A 23,093-nucleotide genomic window follows, 5' to 3' on the forward strand; every position below is an offset into this window, starting at 1 on the left:
GCCCAGAGAGTGGTGGTGAATGGAGCTAAATCCAGTTGACGGCCGGTCACAAGTGGTGTTCCCCAGGGCTCAGTGTTGGGACGAGTTCTGTTTAACATCTTCATTGATGATTTGGACGAGGGGATTGAGTGCATCCTCAGTAAGTTTGCAGATGACACCAAGCTGGGTGGGAGTGTTGATCTGCTGGAGGGTAGGAAGGCTCCACAGAGGGATCTGGACAGGCTGGATCGATGGGCTGAGACCAACTGCATGAGATTCAACAAGGCCAAGTGCTGAGTCCTGCACTTCGTACACAACAACGCCATGCAACACTACAGGCTTGGGGATGAGTGGCTGGAAAGCTGCCCGGCGGAGAAGGACCTGGGGGTGTTGGTCGACAGCTAGCCAGAACATGAGCCAGCAGTGTGCCAAGGTGACCAACAGCATCCTGGCCTGTATCAGAAATAAGCTGGCCAGCAGGACTAGGGAGGTGATCGTCCCTTTGTACTCTGTGCTGGTGAGGCCGCACCTTGAATCCTGTGTTCAGTTTTGGGCGCCTCATGACAAGAAGGACATTGAGCTGCTGGAGTGTGTCCAGAGAAGCTGGGGTTGTTTAGTCTTGAGAAAAGGAGGCTGAGGGGAGACCTTATCACCCTCTATAACTACCTGAAAGGAGATTGTAGCCAGGTGGGCGTTGGTCTCTTCTCCCCAGTAACTAGCGATAGGCCAAGAGGAAACGGTCTCAAGTTGCGCCAGGGAAGGTTCAGGTTGAATATTAGGAACAACTTCTTCACTGTAAGAGTTGTTAAGCATTGGAATGGGCTCCCCAGAGAGGTGGTGGACTCACCATCCCTGGAGGTGTTCAAAAAACATTTAGATGTGGTGCTTCAACACATGGTTTAGTGGGCATGGTGGCATTGGGTGGAAGGTTGGACTTGATGATCTTTGAGGTCTCTTCCAACCCTTTCTGTCATTCTGTGATTCAAGGTGTTGCTGCCCTTGGCTTTAAGTGACTTCATATCAACCAAATTGTACTTAAAATATTCGAAGGGAACTGGTACCACATATATACAGTCTCAATTGCTTGTTAAAGTCTAACCCAGATAATTTTTGTTAATAGAGAGAGAGATCAAAAAAGCAGAGACTGAACCTACATGAAGCTTTTTTTCCAAAGAGCATGATAAGGTGCAGTACTTGCAGTTTAACATTGTGGATTTTTCTTCCCATCAGCTTGATGTTTGCAATGCTAATCCTAGTGGTGTCTTCTAAGACTTAATGTTTGAGCAGTATTTTCCAAAACCTTTTGAATTATATGGTCTGTACTGTGTTGGGTCTCTTGTTACCATGATGGATCATTATGTTAAAGACTGAGTTGATTGTGTGGGTTTGTGTGTTTGCTGGATATTTTTTAATAGTGTTCTTTAATGTTCACTAAGAAGTTAGAGAAGGCAGGAGTCTATATGCTTTGGCTGCCATGTCTGGAATTGGCAATAAACGGACAGCTGGAGAGCCTGGCCCTTCTGCACCTCCAGAGAAGAAGGCGGGGGTTGAAGATTCAGGGACCACAGTCGAGACCATTAAGCTTGGTGGTGTTTCTTCAACGGTATGTCTTCCTTGAACACCCCCACTCAACCTCTTGCTTTTTTTCAACTGGAAACAAAAATATCTCTCTGCTTTCCGTATGAGCTGAGTGATCTGGCATGTGTGCAATGTGCCCTGACTTGTGCCTCTGCACAGGAGGAGATGGACATCCGGACCCTACAGACTAAGAACCGAAAACTAGCAGAGATGCTGGACCAGCGGCAAGCCATTGAAGATGAGCTACGGGAGCACATTGAAAAGCTGGAGCGTCGGCAGGCCACTGATGATGCCTCTCTGCTGATTATTAATAGATACTGGAATCAGGTTAGTAACATGTTTTGTTATTTTATATACACTGTTCTCTGGTCTTCTCTGTTCCACTGCACTTCTTTTATTCATATCCATTCTTTGTCTTGTCTTGCCTGTCCCATCATTCAGTTTGATGAAAATATCCGCATCATCCTTAAACGATTTGACCTGGACCAAGGTCTTGGAGACCTTTTGTCTGAAAGAAAAGCACTGGTTGTACCAGAACCTGAACCAGACTCGGACAGTAATCAGGAGCGCAAAGATGAGAGGGAACGAGGTGAGGCACCTGGCTGGGGACAGTCGAAAAGATGGATTTCAGCTGTGGACAATGTTGATATCCCTTTCTAAAGGATGACAGAGGCTCTCTGTGAAGACTGGAATATGTTGCCTGCCAGAGCACATTTACTTTTTTGCACCTCTTTCTGTTCCTAGGTGAAGGACTGGAGCCAGCATTCTCCTTTCTAGCCACTCTAGCCAGCAGCACTAGTGAGGAGATAGAATCTCAGCTGCAGGAACGTGTAGAGTCCTCCCGCCGTGCTGTTGCCCAGATTGTGACAATGTATGACAAGCTGCAGGACAAAGTGGATGTATTGTCCCACAAGCTGAATAGTGGAGGTATGACCAAGGTGGCTGATCCCTGGCTGGTACTGAAGAGTCCTCATCTACTCCCAGCTTAGACAAGATTCTGCATTGTAAATGTTAGGGCCTAGTGCTTCTCATGCTCATTTATTTTCCAAAATAAATTGGCTTAGCTTTCCAAACTCTAAATAACCAAAACATCTAGAAAAGACTAGTACTATATGCTGGAAGTGTATTATAACTGCCTCTTAATTTCAGTGCTGAGAACTCTGCCCAGTGTGTTGGGCTAAGGAAGGGCTTGTTTCTACCAGTAGTGTGTTCGTGCACCTGAGGAGTTACAGGTTACAGTTGAACCTTATCACCCAGCTGTCCTCAGCCACTTCATCAAAGGCTTCATGCTTACAAGTGAAGAAGTGAAATCAGTACTGCAAACATACGTTGGACTCCTTACTTGCAGTTTAGTAAAAGGTGTAGGAATAACCAGCTCCTCAGTTTGCACTGAGTTTTAAGCAAAATAGTAGCCGTCTAATGTCTTGATGTGCCTAGTGTAGCTGTTAGTTTTGAAAACAAAGCAGAGTTCTGCAGAAGAAAGCCAAATGAGTAGCTTCTGAAAATTAATGTGGCAGAATCAATTTACACTCAGATGACTCTCCGAAAAACTTCATTATCTTAAGGTTAGAATTTCAATCTTTGGAATGAAAATTTAGGTGGAATATCAACTCATTCTTCTTTTGCCTTCTGTCCAGAGTGTTCTGTGTGCTCTGTTCAGGGACCTCTGGCACGTCTTAGAATTGGTGTAGCGAAGCATTACTGTCCTCAGTTGAGAGCCTTAAACTGTGTAGTACCATTGGCATTAAGTCAATGTGAGCCTGTACTGCAGTTGCTGTACCTAAGCTCACGCCACCTGTTGTAGCAGGTTTATACATGAATTTGATCTGTATTAGAGTGTCATTGGGTTACCGGGGCCTATTCTGTGTTGCTGATACTGACACAGTTGGAATAATCTCTGACATTAGGGGATGGTAACTGACAATCAGAAATGTGCAGTAGTTTAAACTGCAGAGCCTTTTGCTTACTGAATGCAAGTCAAAGCTCTGTGTGGCTGGAAATCAGACCCTCGGGAATCACCTGCTGGAGAGATAGAGTAAGCAGAAGTTAAGCCCAGAAATTTCCTTGTCTGTTTTCTCTTTTGTCTCTTTGCTTTTTAAGAATTAAACCCAATCTTCCTTGATTTCCATTTATTTCCTTTATGTATCTTTCAGATATTTCATTGATGGAAGAAGCGGTCCTGGAGCTTAATACCTACCTCTCACATGAAAATGGGCGGCTGCAGGAGCTGGCTGATGTTCTTCAGGAGAAGCACCGAATCATGTCTCAGGAGGTATAAAAAGGAGAGAGAAAGAAATCTGCTTTCGGGTCCTGCTTAGAATAATTTGTGGTTACCATAATTTGGAAAGCAGGTTATTGCTTTGGAGAGGGACAGGAGCAAGAGTTTTGCTTATTTTGAAAATTGCCTTCTGAACAAAGGTTATAGAAAGGGTTGTTGTTGTGGAGAACTGTACATAGATTTTCTTTGTAGTTCGGATTGGTTTGCTTACATCACTGAATGAAAGATAACCAAATCAGTGAGTTAAGTGGATTTAATTTTAAAAGAAAGCAGAGCAGAGGAAGTCGTAAGGTGATACTAAGGTGGTTGTGTAAACATCTGAGATACTTGACGTGACATCCCTGTCATTTCAAATTCCTTGGTTTCTCCACGTCATGTATAAAAGTGTAATGACATGAATTACAAGATGATCTCAATCCTTGGAGATTCATGTTACTGGCAGTATTTGTTTCAGAGGTTTCAGTTCCTTTAAAAACTGTGTTAATGCTGGCTTTGGTCTGCGTAAGAGCACCAAGGACTTCAGTGGTCTGTACAGTACATGAACATATGGATTGAAAAGATTTAAATTAAAAAAAAAAAAAAGCCTTTGAATAAGCTGAGGTGTCTACCTCTGTACTCTGCCAGATATTACCAGCTTCTTGCTCTTTCTCCATTTTCAGTTTTGTCTTATTTTCATTACTGTGTTGGGATTCAGCCAGTGTAAAATTCAGGACAGTTCATTGAGTAGTCTATCGCCACAGCAAAAGATGGGTGGAAAGCACATGAGTCTAGGGTATGATGAATAAGAGAAAAATTAATACTGACCGGTCTCAGAAAATGTTGATTCTATTCAATATGCTGTCTGAAACACTCTCTTGATTGCAGTTCTCCAAGCTGCAAGAGAGAGTGGAGACAGCAGAATCTCGAGTGTCTGTTCTGGAGACTATGATTGATGACCTTCAGTGGGATATTGACAAGATACGCAAGAGGGAGCAGAGGCTCAACCGGCACTTAGCAGATGTTCTGGAACGAGTAAGCACCATCCTCTTTGCCAGGAAACCGGAGAAGTGGGTGTAATTTTGAGATGTTTGACATCATCTTATGGTACTTTGCTGTGAGAAGTGAGAATCTGTAGTGTACCATCTTTGGTCTTGCATATGCTGTATCAGCAGTCTTGGCATTTAATTGTTGATGAAATCTGTTGCCTTTTTTGCAGGTAAATTCCAAAGGCTACAAGGTGTATGGAGCTGGGAGCAGCCTCTATGGGGGCACAATCACCATTAATGCCCGCAAGGTAATGTGAGGGGCTTGGTTGTGGGCGAGGGGAGGAATAAAGTCAAGGAACGCTTGTGGGTAGGGCCATAGATTGGAACAGGGTTTAGATATGTCCTTTGCCGCAAATCTGGGTGACTCTGGGTAAGGCGTTTTGTGTGTGTACAGGTTTCCTGCTTATGAGACAGACCTGATGGAAGTAGACTCTGTCTCACTTCGTAATGTTACCTGATTGTTAAGTCTGTAATTTCTGTTACTGTGTAAACAGTTACTTAAGTAGTACCCTCAGTAGATACATTAACAGTATGATTTAAAAGCAGTTTATCACCAACAGTTTGAGGAGATGAATGCAGAGCTGGAAGAGAATAAAGAGCTTGCTGGGAATCGCCTCAGTGAGTTGGAGGAACTACGCCAGGATCTTGAGGAAGTAAAAACTCAGAATGAAAAACTCAAGGTGAGACATCTGTACCTATTTGAGGATGAAGGTATCCTGTGTGATTGGTTGCCCTCTGTCGTGCTGTGTTCTGGAAAACCTTATTAATGCTGTTCTGTTCTGTGCTTGCTCTTTAACTGGGTTGTATTTTGTTCAAGATACAATTTAGCAAGTTTACGTGACTTAAGCTTGCAGTTTAGTACATTGGTGACACCATGTGGTCGTTATTTGAAATTGTAATGGTTTCTTCCTGTTTTCCATTCTGATCTATTCAATACATTTTAATGATGTCTAGTTATATACCTCTTTACAAGTATTGACTCCTCTTCCACCTTCCCCCCAGCCCATGCAAGTGGAACCAAAGAACTGAATAAATCAGAGAATTTGTGTAGTAGACATAGGCTCTTGAAAGAGTCAATGAACTTAAATCATTCCCAGTGTGGTAGAATGGATAGTTAGGAAATATTGTATGAGTTTCTTGCGTCTTAAAGGTGGTAACGTAAAAACCTGTGACTCTATAGTAAATAAATATATGATATAGAGAATAATCTAAATTTTATCTTAGTGATCAATAGATCTGTTAGCCTGATAGAAGAAATATCTGAGCTGATAACCTAGGTTTCAGGGATGAGATTCCAGAAACTGTCCTGAGACACCTCTAAATTCTGTTTATGCACGAGTTTGTTTTGAGAGAAACATCATTTGGCTTACAACTTCCTTTTTCTCTTAGCGTTAAGGTGTAGGTGTGTATATATGTGTATATGTATGTTTCACTGCCGATAGTCACAATCATTTGTTAAGTTTTTTTTTGTAAGGAAGATTCAGATTCTATACTTCCAAAGACAAGGAGATAATTTTTCTTTATCTGGCATTTTCTTGTGTGCTGACTAGGTTGAGCTGCGACGAGCGGTGGAAGAGGCTGTGAAAGAGACCCCAGAATATCGCTGCATGCAGTCCCAATTTTCTGTTTTGTATAATGAGAGTCTGCAGCTGAAGGCACATCTTGATGAGGCCCGCACTCTGCTTCATGGCACCCGCACTACACACCAGCGCCAGGTGGAACTAATTGAGGTAGCACCTCTGCTCCATCAGATGTGGGAACACTGTCATCCCATTGACCATCACTGCTGGGTCTGGGTGGCTCTGGGAATGCTCGGGAAATTTATTTCCTTGCAATAATTCATCTGTTTTGGTATCTCATGTTGATGAGGTGAGAGATACTCCAGGGTCACAGCACCAAGTTCTGTCCCCTTCTTTCTCCTCAGAGGGATGAGGTCAGCCTTCACAAGAAACTACGCACAGAGGTGATTCAGCTAGAGGACACCCTGGCACAAGTCCGCAAAGAATATGAGATGTTGAGGATAGAGTTTGAACAGACACTTGCTGCCAATGAACAAGCAGGTATGGAATTTTTCTGCTGTGCTTAAAAACAAATGAACAACACACCCCCTACCCTCAATGCCCATTAGAGGCTGTATTGCAGTAAAACACCTGGTTTACTTCTTTGTCTGTTATTGTTAAATACTTGTTCTGGCAGGTCTCTATCTCAAAAACCAAAGCTCTTCATATGTTTTGTGGGAGGCCAGTTCCATGTTATCTGACTTCATTTTAGATACTGCAAAATACATACATTTTGGTAATAACTTGGTTTATGACACAGTATTTTGCATTATTAAAAATTACTTCTGAGGGGACTGATTTACAAGTCTGGAATGACAACCTGGATAGGAAACCAGTAATTTTCAAATTTCATCAGACGAAATAAAGAAGTTATTTCTAAAGAAGCATTTAAATCATAAAGATTTTTTGTAGCATGACACATTTCCCTTAGGAATGTGGGGAAAAAAAGTAATGTTAAGGGGAAATTAGGACTGGGAATTTGCAAGGACTTACAGTTGAATGACTTTTTTCTGCAAATGTGTTGTGTTGCTCTGTTTTGTGGTAGAATGATAATAATCTTATTTTGGTTCTATGTCATTGTTACTTAGCTTGTTCTCCATCTCCATGAAAGTCCTCACAGCAGGTTGGCAAAAGTGTGGTTTGTTGCAGTTGTGTTTCTGTTTTTGTAGGCCCAATTAATCGGGAGATGCGTCATCTCATCAGCAGCCTCCAAAATCACAACCACCAGCTGAAGGGAGAGGTATTAAGATACAAGCGCAAACTGAGAGAGGCCCAATCTGACTTGAGCAAGGTATCAGAGCAGGAAATGCTAGAAAAGAGCAGAAAGCGCTTAGGAGAAGGAGGAATGCAATCATCCTTGCTTGCAATATCAGCCTTTCTGATATGGCATGCAGGATGCAGTGTTATTTTTGAAGGAGCTCTACACTCTACTGTTTCCACTTACCAAATGAATGGTCTTCCTTTGTAGCTGTATAGTGCTCCATGAAAAGTAGTAGCAATTATGGAGCGGGCATGCAAGCATGGATCTGGGAAGACAAGGGAAGGGGGATAAAGTAGATTTCTGGCTGAGAACTTCATGGTTTGTTTTCTTCTCGGTCTTTCTTGATATTCCACAACAGATCCGCTCTCGCAGTGGTAGTGCTCTCTTACAGTCCCAGTCCAGCACTGAAGACACAAAGGAGGAACCTCCAGAGATCAAGCAGGAACCTGATGATACTTCTGCCCAAGTGTCTGTCCCGAAGGCAGCTTCTGAAGATGTTAATGAAATGAAGGCCAGGAGAGATGAAGAGGAACGGGAGCGAGAGAGACGGGAGAGGGAGAGGGAACGAGAGAAGGAGAGAGAGAAAGAAAGGGAGCGAGAGAAAGAGAAAGAAAAGGAAAAAGAACGAGAGCGGGAAAAGCAGAAGCAGAAGGAATCTGAGAAGGAGAGGGAGTCCAAAGAGAAGGAGAAAGGGAAGCATGAAGATGGAAGAAAGAAGGAGGCTGAAGCTATCAAGCAACTGAAGGCTGAGCTGAAGTAAGAGTTGTTGTCCCTCCTTTTCCTGTTTGAGCAGTGCCCAAACTGGAGTGTTTATGTGAGATGACTTGTAGCTCGCTCTTAGGAGATTATCTTCACTGAAGTAAAGCGAGAGGTTTCTGGCACCCTGTATATCTGATTGTGATTTGAACAATCTAGTAACATTTCTCCTATGACAGCCTAAAGCATGAATTACTACACCAGATACTTCATGGTCTGGGTCAAGTAATCTTTATTTGTTGCTGTCATAACAATTGTGTAAAGCTTTACAGCAGCAGGTTATTAATAAAGGGCACAGTAATCTTCCCTGTCTTGGATCAGTACCAAAGCAGAGGTGGATCTTTTTTTACTTACTATTAGGGTACGTGTTTCCTCACCACCCCACTTCTCTTGGCTTTTCAACCTGTGTGCCTGAACGTATTTTTCTTTCAGTCTCCAGCCTATACTCCTTGACTGTTTTACATTACCAGGGTAAGATGAGCCAAGGATGACTCCCTGTGCATACCATGTGGGAGATGGAGAGAATGTTGCTCTGACTCTTATGCTGGGTATGTAACAGCATAGCTTTCCTGCTGTGTTCTCACAGTTATCTGTATCTTCCTGTCTCCAGGAAGGCCCAGGAGAGCCAGAAAGAGATGAAGCTGTTGCTAGATATGTATCGCTCTGCCCCAAAAGAGCAGAGGGACAAAGTGCAGCTGATGGCAGCTGAGAAGAAGGCAAAAGCTGAGGTAAATCTCATTTCTCTTCCCTTTTTCTCTTTAATGTGTTACTTAAAACTTCTTCTTGGATACTCTGCACCTGAACTGTGTTGGTTGTGTCTTCAAAACAGGAGATTATTCCTCTTCTCATCTTTGTCACTTAGAAGAGAGATTGGAATAGTCTGGAGGTGAAGGGATGTCATCCCTGGATGGAGGGAGATTTTTGAGGTGTCCTCTTCTGAGAAGGGATGATCCCTTTGCCCAGGCTGAGGGCCATGGCTCCCACCTTCTCAGTTGCAGATTTAACCAGTAGCGAAGCTGAGCACATGTCCCAGAGACATACACATGCAGAGGACACTGACCCAGCCAGTCAGACTGCCACAGACAAGGTGCTGCCTTCAACAGCATGTACATATAGGACTCATAAAACATAAGCATAGACAGACAAGTCCCTTTCCTCCTCTTCAGCTGGCAGAGACAGAACATGACTAGTGCAGGCACATGCACAACAATCTCTAGTTTCACAAGCACACATACATTGGCAGATCCCTCAAGTATGAGCACAGCCCCCTGTGATCCCAGGCCCTCTTACCTTCTTCACATACAGGTCTCACCTGTAGCTAGCACTTATTCCAGGCAGCACACATACACATGGGGTAGAGAGTTAGATTACACAGAGATAGTTAAGAAAATATTTAATAAGAAGATACAAGAAGATAGGACAGACCGCAGTGATCACGTGCAGGACTGAGCCAGACAAGTGTGTACTGACTGCCCACAGTTTACATGTGACCAGCTCATTTTATACTCTCCTCTGTCTAACCTCAATTTGTTCATCCTTGCTCTCCCTTCCCCTGCACATCCCTCCTGGGTTTGTACAGCTCTATTGATTTTCACAGCGCTCCCAGTCCAGGATCCACCCCTGGTTTACAGTCTTACCAGTTGCAAAGTCCAGGTTGATTTTTTCTGGAAGTGGATCCTGTAGTTTCTTGGTAGCCTATCAGCTATTGTGACTAGGGAGGTTTCTTTCTTGTCTTTGTCTCCATGTTTGTTTTGTCAGGTCTGTGTCTCTGTATATTTTGTTTCTGGTTTGGCCCTGCCCCTCCCTTCCCTTAGTTTCCCAATTGACAGGGTCCCCAGTCAGATAACCTTGCTGGAATAAACATTCTAACATTCTCACATGCTCTTATCAGTTAGTGATGAGAACCAAACCTGGTCAGTCACACTGTCTCCCTTATCATTTGTCTGTCAGGTTTGTGTGTCTGTATGTTTTGTTTATGGCTTCCTCCTTTTCTTATTCTCCCTTTTTGTATTGAAAAAGGTCCTTGCCCAAACACCTTTAAAGGAGCACATACTCTCCATCCACATACCTTTACATACACACCTGCAAGACACTGATGTTCCTACTCTGATAGAAGATGCTATGGAATTTTCAAAGGTTTTGAAATCAAGATCTTGGGCTTACAGCCCACCGTAATGGTCCATCTGCCACTAATACACTGTCCTGTCAAGATCAGATGGGTTTTCTTTTCCCATGCCTTAGAGGCAGTTTCTCCAATGTTTCAGAGAATTGTGGGGAAAACAGGCTCTTAACAATGTTCAGGCCACATTGTTGTGTTTAGTGGCATTTCTGTTTTGTCCTTGCTGTAGCTGGAAGAACTGAGGCAAAGGGTGAAAGAATTGGAAGACAAGGAGAAAAAGGAGAGTAAAAAGATGGCTGATGAGGATGCCCTGCGCAAAATCCGAGCAGTGGAGGAACAAATCGAGTATTTACAGAAGAAACTAGCCATGGCTAAGCAGGTGAGAAGTTTCTGGCAAGTTCTGTCTTGGCTGGAGCACCTGGGAAGGAACTGACTTCAGGTTACAGCCAGGAGTATTACCTGAGAGAAGGAATTTCTGTCTCTCTGTGTGCCAGAGATGTGAGTTTTGTCCCTGTTTATCAAAGAGGAAAAAACCCAACCAGCCAAAACCCAACAATGATCAAAAAACCCTGTCACAACACCAGGGTGTCATCAACCTCATGGTGAGAGGGGTGGTGGGGAATGTTTAATTGTATGTGGCCTAGGTGAAGATCACAGAGGAGAGATGGCTGGAGCAGCATTTAGGGGAGGAGGTTACAAGTTATCTGCACAGTTCATATAATTAATACATGTGCATGGTACCGTGACATACCTTCCTCCACAAAAAAGGGCTTAATCTAATAATAAGAGAGCAGGACCACCTCGGTAGGGGGGAGGCAAGCCAGTGACTTGACATGTACTTTTTTAGTATTCAGATTATTTTTCTTTACAGTGCAGAACTGTTCTATCTTGTCACTTAGTCCTTTAATGTTGAAGTGACCTAAGTGAGTTTAAGGGGCTTGGCAGCCTGTTCGTTGGAAGCTGTGGAGTTGTCCACACTTAGAATTCTTGGCCTAGTGTATATGATAGCTGTTCAGCTAGCTGCCTGAAGTTGGGAGTTGGCTTCTGCCCAGCTCTAGCCATGACTGTGTCACAGCTGATTTTACCAGCAGACAAGCCACAGTCTGTGAATGCTTGTGGAGGCAATCATCTCTTTTCTACACCTTCTAATTCAGGGCATCTCTGCTGTGGTGCAGACTTCTAGGGAGCACTTTTTTCTGGTTGCTGGGAAGATACTGTTCTCTGATACTGAGACATCTTCCTTCATCTGTGCTAGGTTTGGTGTCTCTAAAATTCAGGGTCGTGGTACAGGGTACAGGAGACAGTTTTGCCAGAGCCTGTGATACTTTTGCAGGAGGAGGAGGCCCTGCTGTCAGAAATGGATGTCACAGGCCAAGCCTTTGAAGACATGCAGGAGCAGAACATCCGCCTGATGCAGCAGCTGCGGGAGAAGGATGATGCCAACTTCAAGCTGATGTCAGAACGCATCAAGTCCAACCAGATCCACAAGCTGCTGAAAGAGGAGAAGGAGGAGCTGGCAGACCAAGTTTTGACACTGAAGACACAGGTAACCTGGAAGAAGGAGAAAGGACAATGGAACTGATGGGCAAAGGTGGAGATGATGTTGGTTAACTCTGGTAGGAAGTGAAGCTCCATGCAACCACTTGCTCTCTCCCCACAGAGAGAATCAGAAGGGCAAAAGTGACAAAACTGGAGGGTTGAGGTAAAGACTGTTCAATAATTAAAGGAAAGCTGTGCACAGAAGCAAAGCAAAGCAAACCAAGGATTTCATTCACTGCTTCCCATGGCGGGCAGGTGTTCTGCCATCTCCAGGAAAGCAGGGCTTCATCACGTGTATTTGTCATTTGAAAGACAAATGCTGTAACTGAACATCCCCCTGCTTCCTCCTTCCCACCAGATTTTATCGCTGAGCAGAGCGTTACATGGGATGGAATATCCCTTTGGTCAGTTTGGGTCAGCTGTCCCAGCTGTGTCCCCTACCAGCTTCTTGTGCACCCTCAGCCTACTCACTGGCAGGCAACATGAGACAGAGAAGGTCTTGATGCTGTGTAATTACTGTTCGGCAATAGGTCAAACAGTTGTGTGTTATTGACGCTGTTTGGACTGAAATCCAAAATATAGCACCATATGAGCTGACATGAAGAGAATTAACTGTATCCCTGCTAAAATCAGTACAGGAGGGAATGTTCCCCTAATCAACCTAGGTATGCTGTATCAGATTTCAAAGGGACCTGTCTTAGTAAGAAACAGACTGCTGTATGGGTATAAAATGTTCTACACGTTCATTGCTGTGGAGAGCAGGAGGGAGAAAGAAAGTGGGAAGTGATTTTTCTGTTTTAATGGTACTTCTGCATACATACTCTGCTGTCCTTGGAACCACAGTGGAACTATTCACTGCCTTGCAGCAATTCTCTAAGCCACCTTCCAAAAAATAAGACATCTTTGTTGCAAGTATTTGACTGCTAAGTTTTAAAGTGTTCATTGGAGAGGTCTGGACACAGCTCTTAGACTGCTAGTGTGTCCTAGCAGTCTTGGACTGCTAGGGAGAAAAAGGCAAGCTGAAGAGGTACTCCTTAGTGATGGGGAGACAGGGATGGTTTTAGCATGCAGCTTTAATGACAACTCTGAAGACCTGCAGAGCATGCATTTCAGTCCTTCTGTACCTCCTCTCTCCCTTTCCAAGGTGGATGCCCAGCTGCAGGTTGTACGTAAGCTGGAGGAGAAGGAACACTTACTGCAAAGCAGTATTGGAACAGGCGAGAAAGAACTAGGTCTCCGAACACAGGCCCTAGAAATGAACAAACGCAAGGTGAGTGATTGCTTAATTTCCTCTTGGATTGTAAGATGGAGTTGTTGTCTTGCGGGAAGTATAGAAGGCTCCTAGCTCTCATTGGTATTACAGAACATGATATACCCTGGTTTTGGACTAGTATACGAGAAGGCTGAGGAGTCCTAAAGAGAGCTGTCATTAAGGTATTGTAGACTGATGTTGCCTTTGATAAGAAGGAGCAGGTCATAGGTGTTTCTGTGAAAATCTGATTAGGGAGTTGAAGTAAGGTGACTTTAAAAGGAAACCTATTGTGAAAAAAGAGGCAGCAGCCAGATGAAGTTAACTGGGGTCAAAGCTTTTATAGGAAAGAAGGGGTAAGTAACAGGACAATATGGCTGGGCAATGTTAAGACCTTTAACAAATGTCTAAGATGAATAAAGTAGGTCTGTTACAAGTAAAGTAAGACTAAGTCTCATGGTTGATGCTGCCTATGTTGTTGAATCTTTAGTAGACATGCGGGAACAACATTAAAACAGACAGAAAGGAAAGCAGAAATATCACTGTGAAGAGGAGACAGGGAGAGAATTCAGTACAGTCACTTGTGCTTAGTATCACAGTCTGTGGTATTGAGGGAGCTTGGCCAATAGATTCATTGATGCAGGGACAGTTAGAAAGTGATAGAACTGAGGAAGAGAGAAAATTATTAAAAAATAAACACTTATCTTGCAGTTCTGTCTAGTTCAGCTATAGAACTGCCTCTAAACAAATTAGTAGAGAAAATGTAGAAGGTGCAAGGCTGAAAATGCTTGAACAAGACGAGAATTGTGTGGTCATTAGTATTTTTCTAAGTAATGTGCATTGCAGTGTGGCAGGGGTTGGCTGTACTGAAAAGGAATGTTGAAGCTAAGTGATTAGAACTTGTTAATAATAAGATATTTTGCTGTTGAAGTAATGTTTAGGGAGTAATTCCAGTTATTCCATTTGGAAGTACCAAAATTAGATTGAAAAAGTAGATCTCCAGCAGTCCAAGCAATATTCTGTGAGCAGTCTTGGATTGCCAGGCAGAGGGACTAGAAATCACTAGAGCTCTTTATCCATGTTTGGTACTTCTATACTGGTTTTCTTTTTCAGGCCATGGATGCAGCCCAGCTTGCAGATGATCTGAAAGCCCAGCTAGAGCTGGCTCAGAAGAAGTTACATGACTTTCAGGATGAGATTGTGGAAAACAGAGTAACTAGAGAGAAAGAGATGTTCAACTTCAAAAGGGCTGAGGTATATACCTCATGCACAGTCCTTCAGTATCTGTCTGCTTTGGTGTCTTGTCCCCTTGTACATTGAGCTTGGAGTGGGTTTCAGCTACACTACTTTTCTTGGGGTCCAGTTTCACTTTGATTTCAGCTTCATCAGGTCTTGGCTTTTTCAGGTTTTGTCCACTGATAACTGACAATACATGTGGCACCAGATGATAATGTAATCTGTGGTAAGTCTGTTGGACTATCGGGGATGAAAGTATGAGTGGAGGGACTTAGCCAGGTGCACCGTTGGCCAGATGTTAGTTCTCTTTGGTCCGGGAAGAAACTGTGACAGAGAATATACTGCTCATTTATTTGGTCTCTTGTTTTTATGCAGGAAGATATTTCTAGGTTACGCAGAAAGCTGGAGACCACTAAGAAGCCTGACATGGTTCCCAACTGTGATGAGATACTGATGGAAGAAATCAAGGATTACAAGGTGAGTAGCTGCCTGTATCAACTTCCCTCTTTAATTCTACTTCAGTCAAAAGGCTGTGTAGTCATGTTTTCAGTATTTGACATCTCTTGACTGTACTTTGGCATTGTAGCACTATATTGCATTGAAGAAACCACCTTCTACTTACGAGGAATGGAAGGACCTTCATCTTCAGTCATCTTTTAACATATCTAGTACAATGCAGTGGGCCCTTATTATAATGTTTCTGTCTTGCAGGCCCGCCTGACCTGTCCGTGCTGTAACATGCGCAAAAAGGATGCTGTGCTCACAAAGTGCTTTCATGTTTTCTGTTTTGAGTGCGTGAAAACACGCTACGACACCCGGCAGCGTAAGTGTCCCAAGTGCAATGCTGCCTTTGGTGCCAACGACTTCCATAGGATCTACATCGGTTGATTCTTTCCACTGGAGTGACAGAAAGTTGCTACTTATGCTGACCACCCAGCCTCCCTCACTTTCTGTGATTGTCACCTTTGGGGAAGTCAGTGCTTCTGTCAGCTGATCTGCTGTCTCTTCTGGGAAATGTGGTTAGGGTATGGAAAGAAACAGATTCTGGATCTTGGTTCCTTTCTTGTCCCTTTTCTTTTATTCTTGCCCTCAGTTTTTGTGGATTCTTTGCACCTGAGAGGACATTTGCCATCCAACTGCCAAGTTGGGAACATCTAACTGAAGTCCTGCCTTGATGGGATGGAAGCTGGCTGTGGTGTAGCAGAGATAAGAGGCCTTTGAGGAGTTTGCTTTGGATGGTAATTATTAATCCCATCAAGGTATGGTAGTGTTTCTGAGAGTGAACAGTTTCCCAGTTAACGGGCCAAATAACGAATGAACAGGTGCATCTGTGGACTTCAGTGGAGTGACTTCCTAGACTCCTTCCTGAGTCAGGGCAAGAATCTGTGAAGGCTGGTGCATTAGTAAACATCCTCCCTACCCCTAAAAGCAGATGCACACCTTAGTATCCAGAAGAGGAGAAAGATAAGACATTGGAGAATCTTTGAAAATAGCATTTCACTGATGAACCCTGGTTGATGAGGACATCTTCCCCTAGGTTGAGGCATTGCTGTCATTGTCCTTAGTTTCCAGAGAAGAATTTGTAGGGGTTACTTTGTTGCAACTTTGCCACAAAGATTAATCTTTTTAATGCACAAAATCTAATAAAAGCTGTTGTCTGGGTTATTTTTCTGTTTTTCCTGCTCCTGTCTGTGCTCCTGTCTTTTGTCTGGTTATTGGAAACATTTTTCACCAGCTTTAAACTTTGAGGTAAATCAGTTTCTTCCTTCCTCTGCTTTCAAAAAATGGTTAAATAAAACAACTTTTGTCCCTTTGGCTGTATTTTCACTACCTTGTTCCTGACACAACAGAAGAGCCAAGATGCTGGATTATTTCTGCAGTCACTTTAGCATGGCCACTGGGAATTTTGTGAAAGGACATCGCATAGGTTATAGTCTCTATGCTCCCTGTAGTGCGAGGCTGTATTTGAAGTCTGCTCCTAAAATCAAAACATGAAGTCATTTATTTACAACATTCCTTCACAGGGCATAGTGTTTTTCCTGTAATCTTAAATTTCTTGGAAGGTGCAGCTGTGAGAGGTTTGTCTCATCTGTGTCCCTTCCCTGAATCATAAAATCTGTATTACCTTCCTGTATTCACTGTTGGAAATAATAGAAACAATAGTAAAGTAAAAGCAATTAATTGCAGACTGTATTATAGTCTGCATTATTATCTATCTGAAAACAGTCGGAAAATATTAATTAGATTTTGTAAATTATTACGAATCCTGAAAAGTGAGAAGGAACACATGACTCTATCTTTGCAAGGGGAAGCTGGGATGCTGAGAGTTTGTGGTGTGGCTTAAGTTCTGTTAGAATGTGTGAGAAGAAATGAAAGCAGAACCCTCTCTGCTTTCACTGGAAGCTGCTCCCTGAATTACAGTTTGTGCTGTGAAGTTGGAGAAAAAATAGTGTGTTAGGACTACTAATGCTGATGGTAGATTTTGTGGTACAAATGCTTGTTTATCAAAACCAGGACCTGGGTCTCCAACAAACATTGTCTGGATCTTCAAACAGCTTTGCTGAACAGCAGACTTCCTTTTACAGCTGGGAGCAACAATCTGAATTAAACAGCCCTTGTAAATGTGCCAAGCCTCTTTACCCTTTCCCAGTCACTACCTCACATCACCTTTCTACTGAAAATTAAGCATGAAACTTTTGTGTGTATACTGGCAGCGCTGGGTTCATTCTGGTCATGGTAGGAAACAAAACACGTGAAACAGTCTGGATTTGTTTCACAGATGAGGTTTGGAAACTCCTATTTTCTCTTTCCTCACCAAGAAAAATGTTTCTTATTTTAAAACAGTATTTTATTTTAAACTCAGGAAGTCCTTGAAGCTCATTTTGGAAGTGACTAAATTTCTCTTGGTGCTTGTAATTTAAACATTGAGAAACGGTGAAAACTTTAGATGGTCTGTTTTGACTTGCCGGAATGAGTGGAAATAATTGAAAGTTTATCAAGAAGTATTTTGGAGTAAAAGAAGGGGAGGAGTGACAAGTATTCTTTACCAAAAATCTGTCTAAATTCCGTGTCTGAGGCAGAGTAATTAAGTGTAAACAAAGAAAAATCCTCATCAACAGTTTCCAGTGCATCATCTTGTCATCGCCAGTCCTCCCCCTGCTTATGCACTGATACGTGGGTGATACTTCCCATCCCATAGAAAGCTACAGCAATCGGTTTTTTTCTGTCTCCTACGGGATCAGTCTGGAGCAATAGTTGAATAAGAAAATAACATGCTAAAATGCATCTCTGTTGGGCAAAAATAACTTGGACTTTCTCCTCAAAGGCTTCTAGTTGGTACTGCAGGAATTTGGAGCAATCCCTAGTCTGCATTTGACGTGGGAGTAGCTCTTACGGTACCCACCAGAAATACAGATCTTTGCTTAACATTAATTAATTAGGCGATTGACATTTTTTCACTTAAAGTTTTGTTTTTAAGTGAAGAGTGATTTGTTGAAAGATTGGGTGTTTGGATTGGAACTTAGCACTAAAACATACATTTTTTGTTTAAGGTACCATTAATATTTTCAATTACTTTTGAAAGAAAAATTTCTGGGCTCATGCATGTAGAGATAAGGACATAACAAACGGTTGATAAGTACACTGATAAAATTAGGCTGAAATATGTCTTTCCTACTGTTTGTCTCATAATAATGAAAAGAGCAGTGTTCATCTGTTCAAATAATGTTGGAGGTTGTAAGGTACTGAATGCCACACAAATAAAAAGCTCTTCTTAAAAAGCTTATTCTCTAAATGAGGGAGGGAGGGTAAGGGAAGGCAACAAAAGCAACCTAAGCGACTTGCCCATAGTCATCTAGCTTGTCAGGAGCAAGGAGAGAAGGGACATCCTAGGTCTTTCAGACCTATCTGATGTGGAGGGCTCTGGAACCCACTTTCCTGGTTTATGTCCTAATTACTCTTTCCTGTGTTACTGACTGTATTGGAAGAAGACACATTTGCTGCCCAGAAGCAGAGGCCAAGGACTAAGCAGGGAATAGAACATGAACTCCTCTTGATGAGGTTAATTACTCTGGGTATCCCTTCTACCAGCTTTTAGTGGTCTATGCAGAGCTTTTCATTTGCTAGTCTTTTTCAAAGGTTAAAGGTGCAAAAAGAGAATGCCTTTTTCAAACCCCAAAATAGTTTCAGATCTGCTTGCAGCCCTTAAACCATGCCTGGTGAGAACATCACCCCTGGCAACATTCATGCAGGTGGCTGGAGATACAGGGAGGGTAAAAATTACTTTGGTGACGTATCTGGGAGACCAGAGTCAATTCTGCCAGTGTTACCAATGTTCTTTTTCTCTGTAATAGGGGATGTATTGGGAAGTGGTGTTTAAAAATTCATAGAAGTCCTGTTTAAATAACACAGTCAGTTGGGTTGATGCAGTATTTATTCAGATGCTGAACAGCTTACCCTTCTCTTCTACTCATCATCCAGGTGGGAGGGAACTCCACTCAGTACATTGCCTTTCAAACTGCAACTCACATTCTCCTTCATAGTGAGCTTTGGTCCACAGGGAGGCTTTGGTGACTCCCTTTGACTTTCGTGGGAGCTTGGTGTCCGAACAAATCATGGACCAGAGCTCCTTTATGTCACTTTGACTGTGAGAAAGAACCTTATTGTTAACTGAAGACAGAGAATATTAAGGGAGTAGTTTCACATTGGTAAATACTTCACTTTTGGCAGTAAATTCTGATTTACAGTACTGCCACCCTTCCTTTCCCCTCATCCTTGCTTTGTGCCACTGTGAACCCATCCCCTCACATCTGCTGGTGCAGCTGTTTGCATGGCTTCTCTTTGGGTGGGAGTGGAAGCCAAACTTGGGCTCGGAGGTGGCTTGGATTTTGTCAAGTTATTTTTAAGTTGGGTGAGTTCCTTTATCACAGTCATAGAGCAGCCACATCTGCATTTGTGCTGACAGAGCTGATGGAATGGTGTGTACTGGGATTGCCATCAAGAATTTGTCTTCTGAAACCACAGCCTGTGCCAGGAGGGAAGGGATTGCCAAAACAGAATTAGCACCTGGCCTAATGAGGCAACAATAAGGAGCCTTAGCACGAACAGAGACTAAACCCACAGATAACCACAACAAAAACATACCCACAAGGGACATGCTTCCAATGAGCAGCTGAAATTTCCTTTTTTTTCTTTTTTTCTTTTTCTTTTTTTGAATTAATGCACAGAAAGGACTGAAGTGGGAACCTCACTGTACTGTCGAGGAACAAGGAACTCTCACTGTTTGGATGCTCCTTGTTTCTCCAGTCCCTTGGGAATGGCTTATGTTTGCCAGGAGAATGAGAAACTTGTTATAAAAGCAGGAGGACTCAGGAGAGTGGTGGCAGTGGCTGTGGGCTGCTGCAATTCTGCTCTCATAAAGAGCATATTGCCTGCTTTATTTTCATACTTCTTTCTGGCATTACAAAAGTGTGTTACAAATTTTACAGAGGAAGGGGAGAAAGGAAGAAAAGGGGAAAGGGCCCAGGTATGCTGGCCTAGGGCTCTGCAGTCCTGTTTGTCCTCTGATACTCTTCCAGCTCTGATTTCCTGTCCATGGCGAGTTGCAGTTCCTGCTTGATGATTTCGATCTGCTTCTCCAACTCTGTAAGCTCTTGCATCACTGAGGTCCTAGTAATATTGAGGGACTCTGCTTTCCCATTGGTCGTTAAAGAAGCTGAAGTCTCTCTCCTCACCTGTGGCAAGGAGATGTCTTGGTGCTGTTGGATTGTTACCTGATTTTGCCCTTCATCAGTGCAGATATATTTTTTCTGGTGACAGTTGCCCAGATTGGCTGTATTCCACACAGCATGCTGGCTGTTCCCTACATGGGACCTGAACAGAGATGTGAGAGTTAATACAAAATCAGAGCATGCCTTTGTGTGTATGCAACCCTCTCCTGTGAGCTATCCCACTAGAAAAATATGAAGCTGCTGTTAAAAATTACATAGAAATATTATTCCTTTATCCTTGGAATTATTTTTCTTGAGAAGCATAAATCCTCAATGTAAATAGCCAGATTTTTATGACTAAACCATAGCAGAGACTAGAATCCTAACAGAATCCTAAAATTCATCTTCCTGAAAACTTTTTTTTTGTTAGTTATGAAATTACAGTCCTTTTAACTCCAGCTCAGGAAAATGTAAGTCCTCTTCCAAAGCTATCTGAAAGCTTTTGTGGTTGCAATGTCCTAAGTTTATTACAGAGTTAGTGCTTTGTGTGTTAGTACTCTGTGCTACCTTGGGTATTTGCTCCTATGGAGGCGGAAAGAGGGTGCCTAGAGTTGGTGTGAACTGATGAAGGGGAAAGTGTGCCATTTGCACTTGAAGTCTTGTTGAGTAGCTGCCTGCTCTTTGAGGGATGGACACGATGATGTGGTTTATCCAAACCTTGCAGGTACAGACATGAGCTTCCTGACACAACAAAGAGAATTTGGAGTTTTTGTGTTGGGTGAGAAATTCCTATTTGGGAACTTTTTCAAATGTCTTTCCAAAATGTTTTGATTCCAAAGAATCTTTTTCCTCTTTCTTGGGAACTTCACTCTGCAGCCCTCCCAAATTAGGGCATTTCTCATGGTTTCTTCCCAAATAGAGGAGCACCCTGTGGCCTCCGCTCTCCAACTGGAACGTGAAGAAGCACAGAGTTTGCTGTTGTGAGAGAGGAGTTGGCTCTCCTACCTGCTTTACCTTTTGGATAGATCTGTGTGCGTTTGTTTTATAAACTATAGTTGAAACTCTGAAGTAGTTGCTCTTAAAATTGCTCCATCATAGAGGTCTTCTGTGGGTATCCTTGGACAAAATGCTTATTAGTGTGAGCTACCAATTGGCAGGTTAAGGAAAAGGATTAACATTTCAGGATTGGGATTACTGAAAATAGTTGGTTATAGGAGGAGTCTGGAGCTGGGAGTAGATACTTTTCTCACCTTCAGAGAAGGAAGTTGGAAAGTGGAAATTTAAAGGAGGTGGTGATCAGGAATGTTTTCAAAAAGATGGGATGGCAGAGAGGGAGGAGGGGCGGCTTTAGGCAGGAGTGCTGGCCCCAGTTTGGGTCACGTTCTGGAGGGCTCAGGGAACCCCAGCAGGGATGTGAATGTAGGCTTGTTTATTTTTGTGTAGATAAGCAATTTTCTCATATTTCAAAACAAAAGACAGGAGGACTCTCAAGTCTTGTGTTAAACTGAAGGTGTGTTTTGTGATGTTATGATAATCCCCTGAATTATGTTATGTTATTATGTTAATCCCCTGAAGAGATGAAAACAAGTACCTCAAGCATGTTTCAGACAGGGAACAGGATTAACCTGAGCAAGCACAAACTGGCAAAGCACTTTTCCAGGGCCAAAAGCAGAAGGCCACTACACTGCATTTCCACACAGACAGCAGTCTAGACAAAAAAGGCCACCTAGCAAAGAGCTGAATTACTGACAAGGTGCTGTGCTGTCTGAAGCTGTCACCCTGCTGTGTAGTTCTGCAGAGCCCATGGTCCCCAGGGTCCTGGGCAACCACTGTGACCAACTTGCTTTGGAGCAGAAGTAGATGTCTCAGAGAAGCTGCTTTGTTTTGAAAATGTTTCTCGGAGTCACATCATTAATCCATAACTTCTGATACATTTTTCTTTTCCTCTTGCAAATCAAGACACAGCTTTTTGATAAGGTGTTAGTAACTCACATAGCTTCTGTTGCTGTTGGCAGTGGTGCTTTTGTCTGGGAGTCTGGGCAGGTGGTTTTAACAAAGGCCAGAGCCCACAGTTAACACTCAACCTTCATCAAATAAATAAAGCCCTTTACAATTTGGCTACTGATGCTGAGCAGCTCTCCCAGTTTTTGGAAAGTTATGACCTGAAAAAAACAGTGGATTTTCTTCCATGATGAAAATAGCAATAGCATAATACAAATTCTTTCCATCTCTTTTCTATATCTTGGTGCTTTTAATAATTGCACAGTCCCCAGCAGGAACAAAAGAAAGGGTAATAATATAATTGATTTGAGAACCCTGGGTCGTACCTTGCCACATCAGTGTTCATGACAAGCTGGGCACCATGTTACTAAATGTCTCGAGTTAAATTCACCATAATTCTGTGCAAACAGCAGCTCAGACCATGCGCAAAGCAAGGGCTGTGAGTGGGTGTGAATGCATGCACACAAGGGCAGAACTTTTTGGGCAGCAGCACATCTTTGCTCTCAATGTTGAAAGAATATTTATGTGGATCTTTTTCTAAGCCATTCCCTGTGGGGCTTATGGCCATCTCATTGTGTTATGAAATTTTTGCACTGCTCAGTATCTGGCAAATAATTCAACTGGTGCTTTTTGTATCATCAAAGATACACATAGCCCCCTCCTCTGGAAGACTCCTCCTTTGCCTGAGTTGGTGCCTCAGGCTGTGGGAGTGTGAATGCTACCACCCAGCAAGGAGGGTGTAGGAGGGGCAAATGTTCTGCACCAGTCAGCTACTGGTACTGAGAGAAGGAGTTAAAGGAATCTT

General features: G+C 42.9%; 1 protein-coding gene across 1 annotated transcript; it reads left to right on the forward strand.

Moving 5' to 3' along the window:
• The first annotated feature begins 1,383 nt into the window (after positions 1 to 1,383).
• Positions 1,384 to 15,555, forward strand: RNF20 (ring finger protein 20, E3 ubiquitin protein ligase). Its single transcript, XM_009709029.1, has 19 exons — positions 1,384 to 1,582; positions 1,717 to 1,884; positions 1,999 to 2,146; positions 2,302 to 2,484; positions 3,711 to 3,829; positions 4,700 to 4,846; positions 5,031 to 5,108; positions 5,421 to 5,540; positions 6,411 to 6,590; positions 6,785 to 6,920; positions 7,589 to 7,710; positions 8,039 to 8,436; positions 9,047 to 9,164; positions 10,785 to 10,934; positions 11,889 to 12,101; positions 13,239 to 13,364; positions 14,457 to 14,597; positions 14,955 to 15,056; positions 15,291 to 15,555. The coding sequence occupies exons 1-19, from the start codon at positions 1,454 to 1,456 to the stop codon at positions 15,465 to 15,467; spliced, it is 2,955 nt and encodes a 984-aa protein (XP_009707331.1). The 5' UTR covers positions 1,384 to 1,453; the 3' UTR covers positions 15,468 to 15,555.
• The last annotated feature ends 7,538 nt before the right edge of the window (positions 15,556 to 23,093 follow it).

This window comes from Cariama cristata, unplaced genomic scaffold (assembly GCF_000690535.1).
Source record: "Cariama cristata isolate BGI_N322 unplaced genomic scaffold, ASM69053v1 scaffold18691, whole genome shotgun sequence".
Classification (NCBI taxonomy): domain Eukaryota; kingdom Metazoa; phylum Chordata; class Aves; order Cariamiformes; family Cariamidae; genus Cariama; species Cariama cristata.

Bases quoted from the DNA above. Each gene is read 5' to 3' on its own strand.
- RNF20 (XM_009709029.1), top strand. From the start codon at position 1,454: ATGTCTGGAATTGGCAATAAACGGACAGCTGGAGAGCCTGGCCCTTCT. The intron at 5,109-5,420 runs GTAATGTGAGGG...TATCACCAACAG, and splicing joins TCACCATTAATGCCCGCAAG to TTTGAGGAGATGAATGCAGA. The intron at 5,541-6,410 runs GTGAGACATCTG...TGTGCTGACTAG, and splicing joins CTCAGAATGAAAAACTCAAG to GTTGAGCTGCGACGAGCGGT.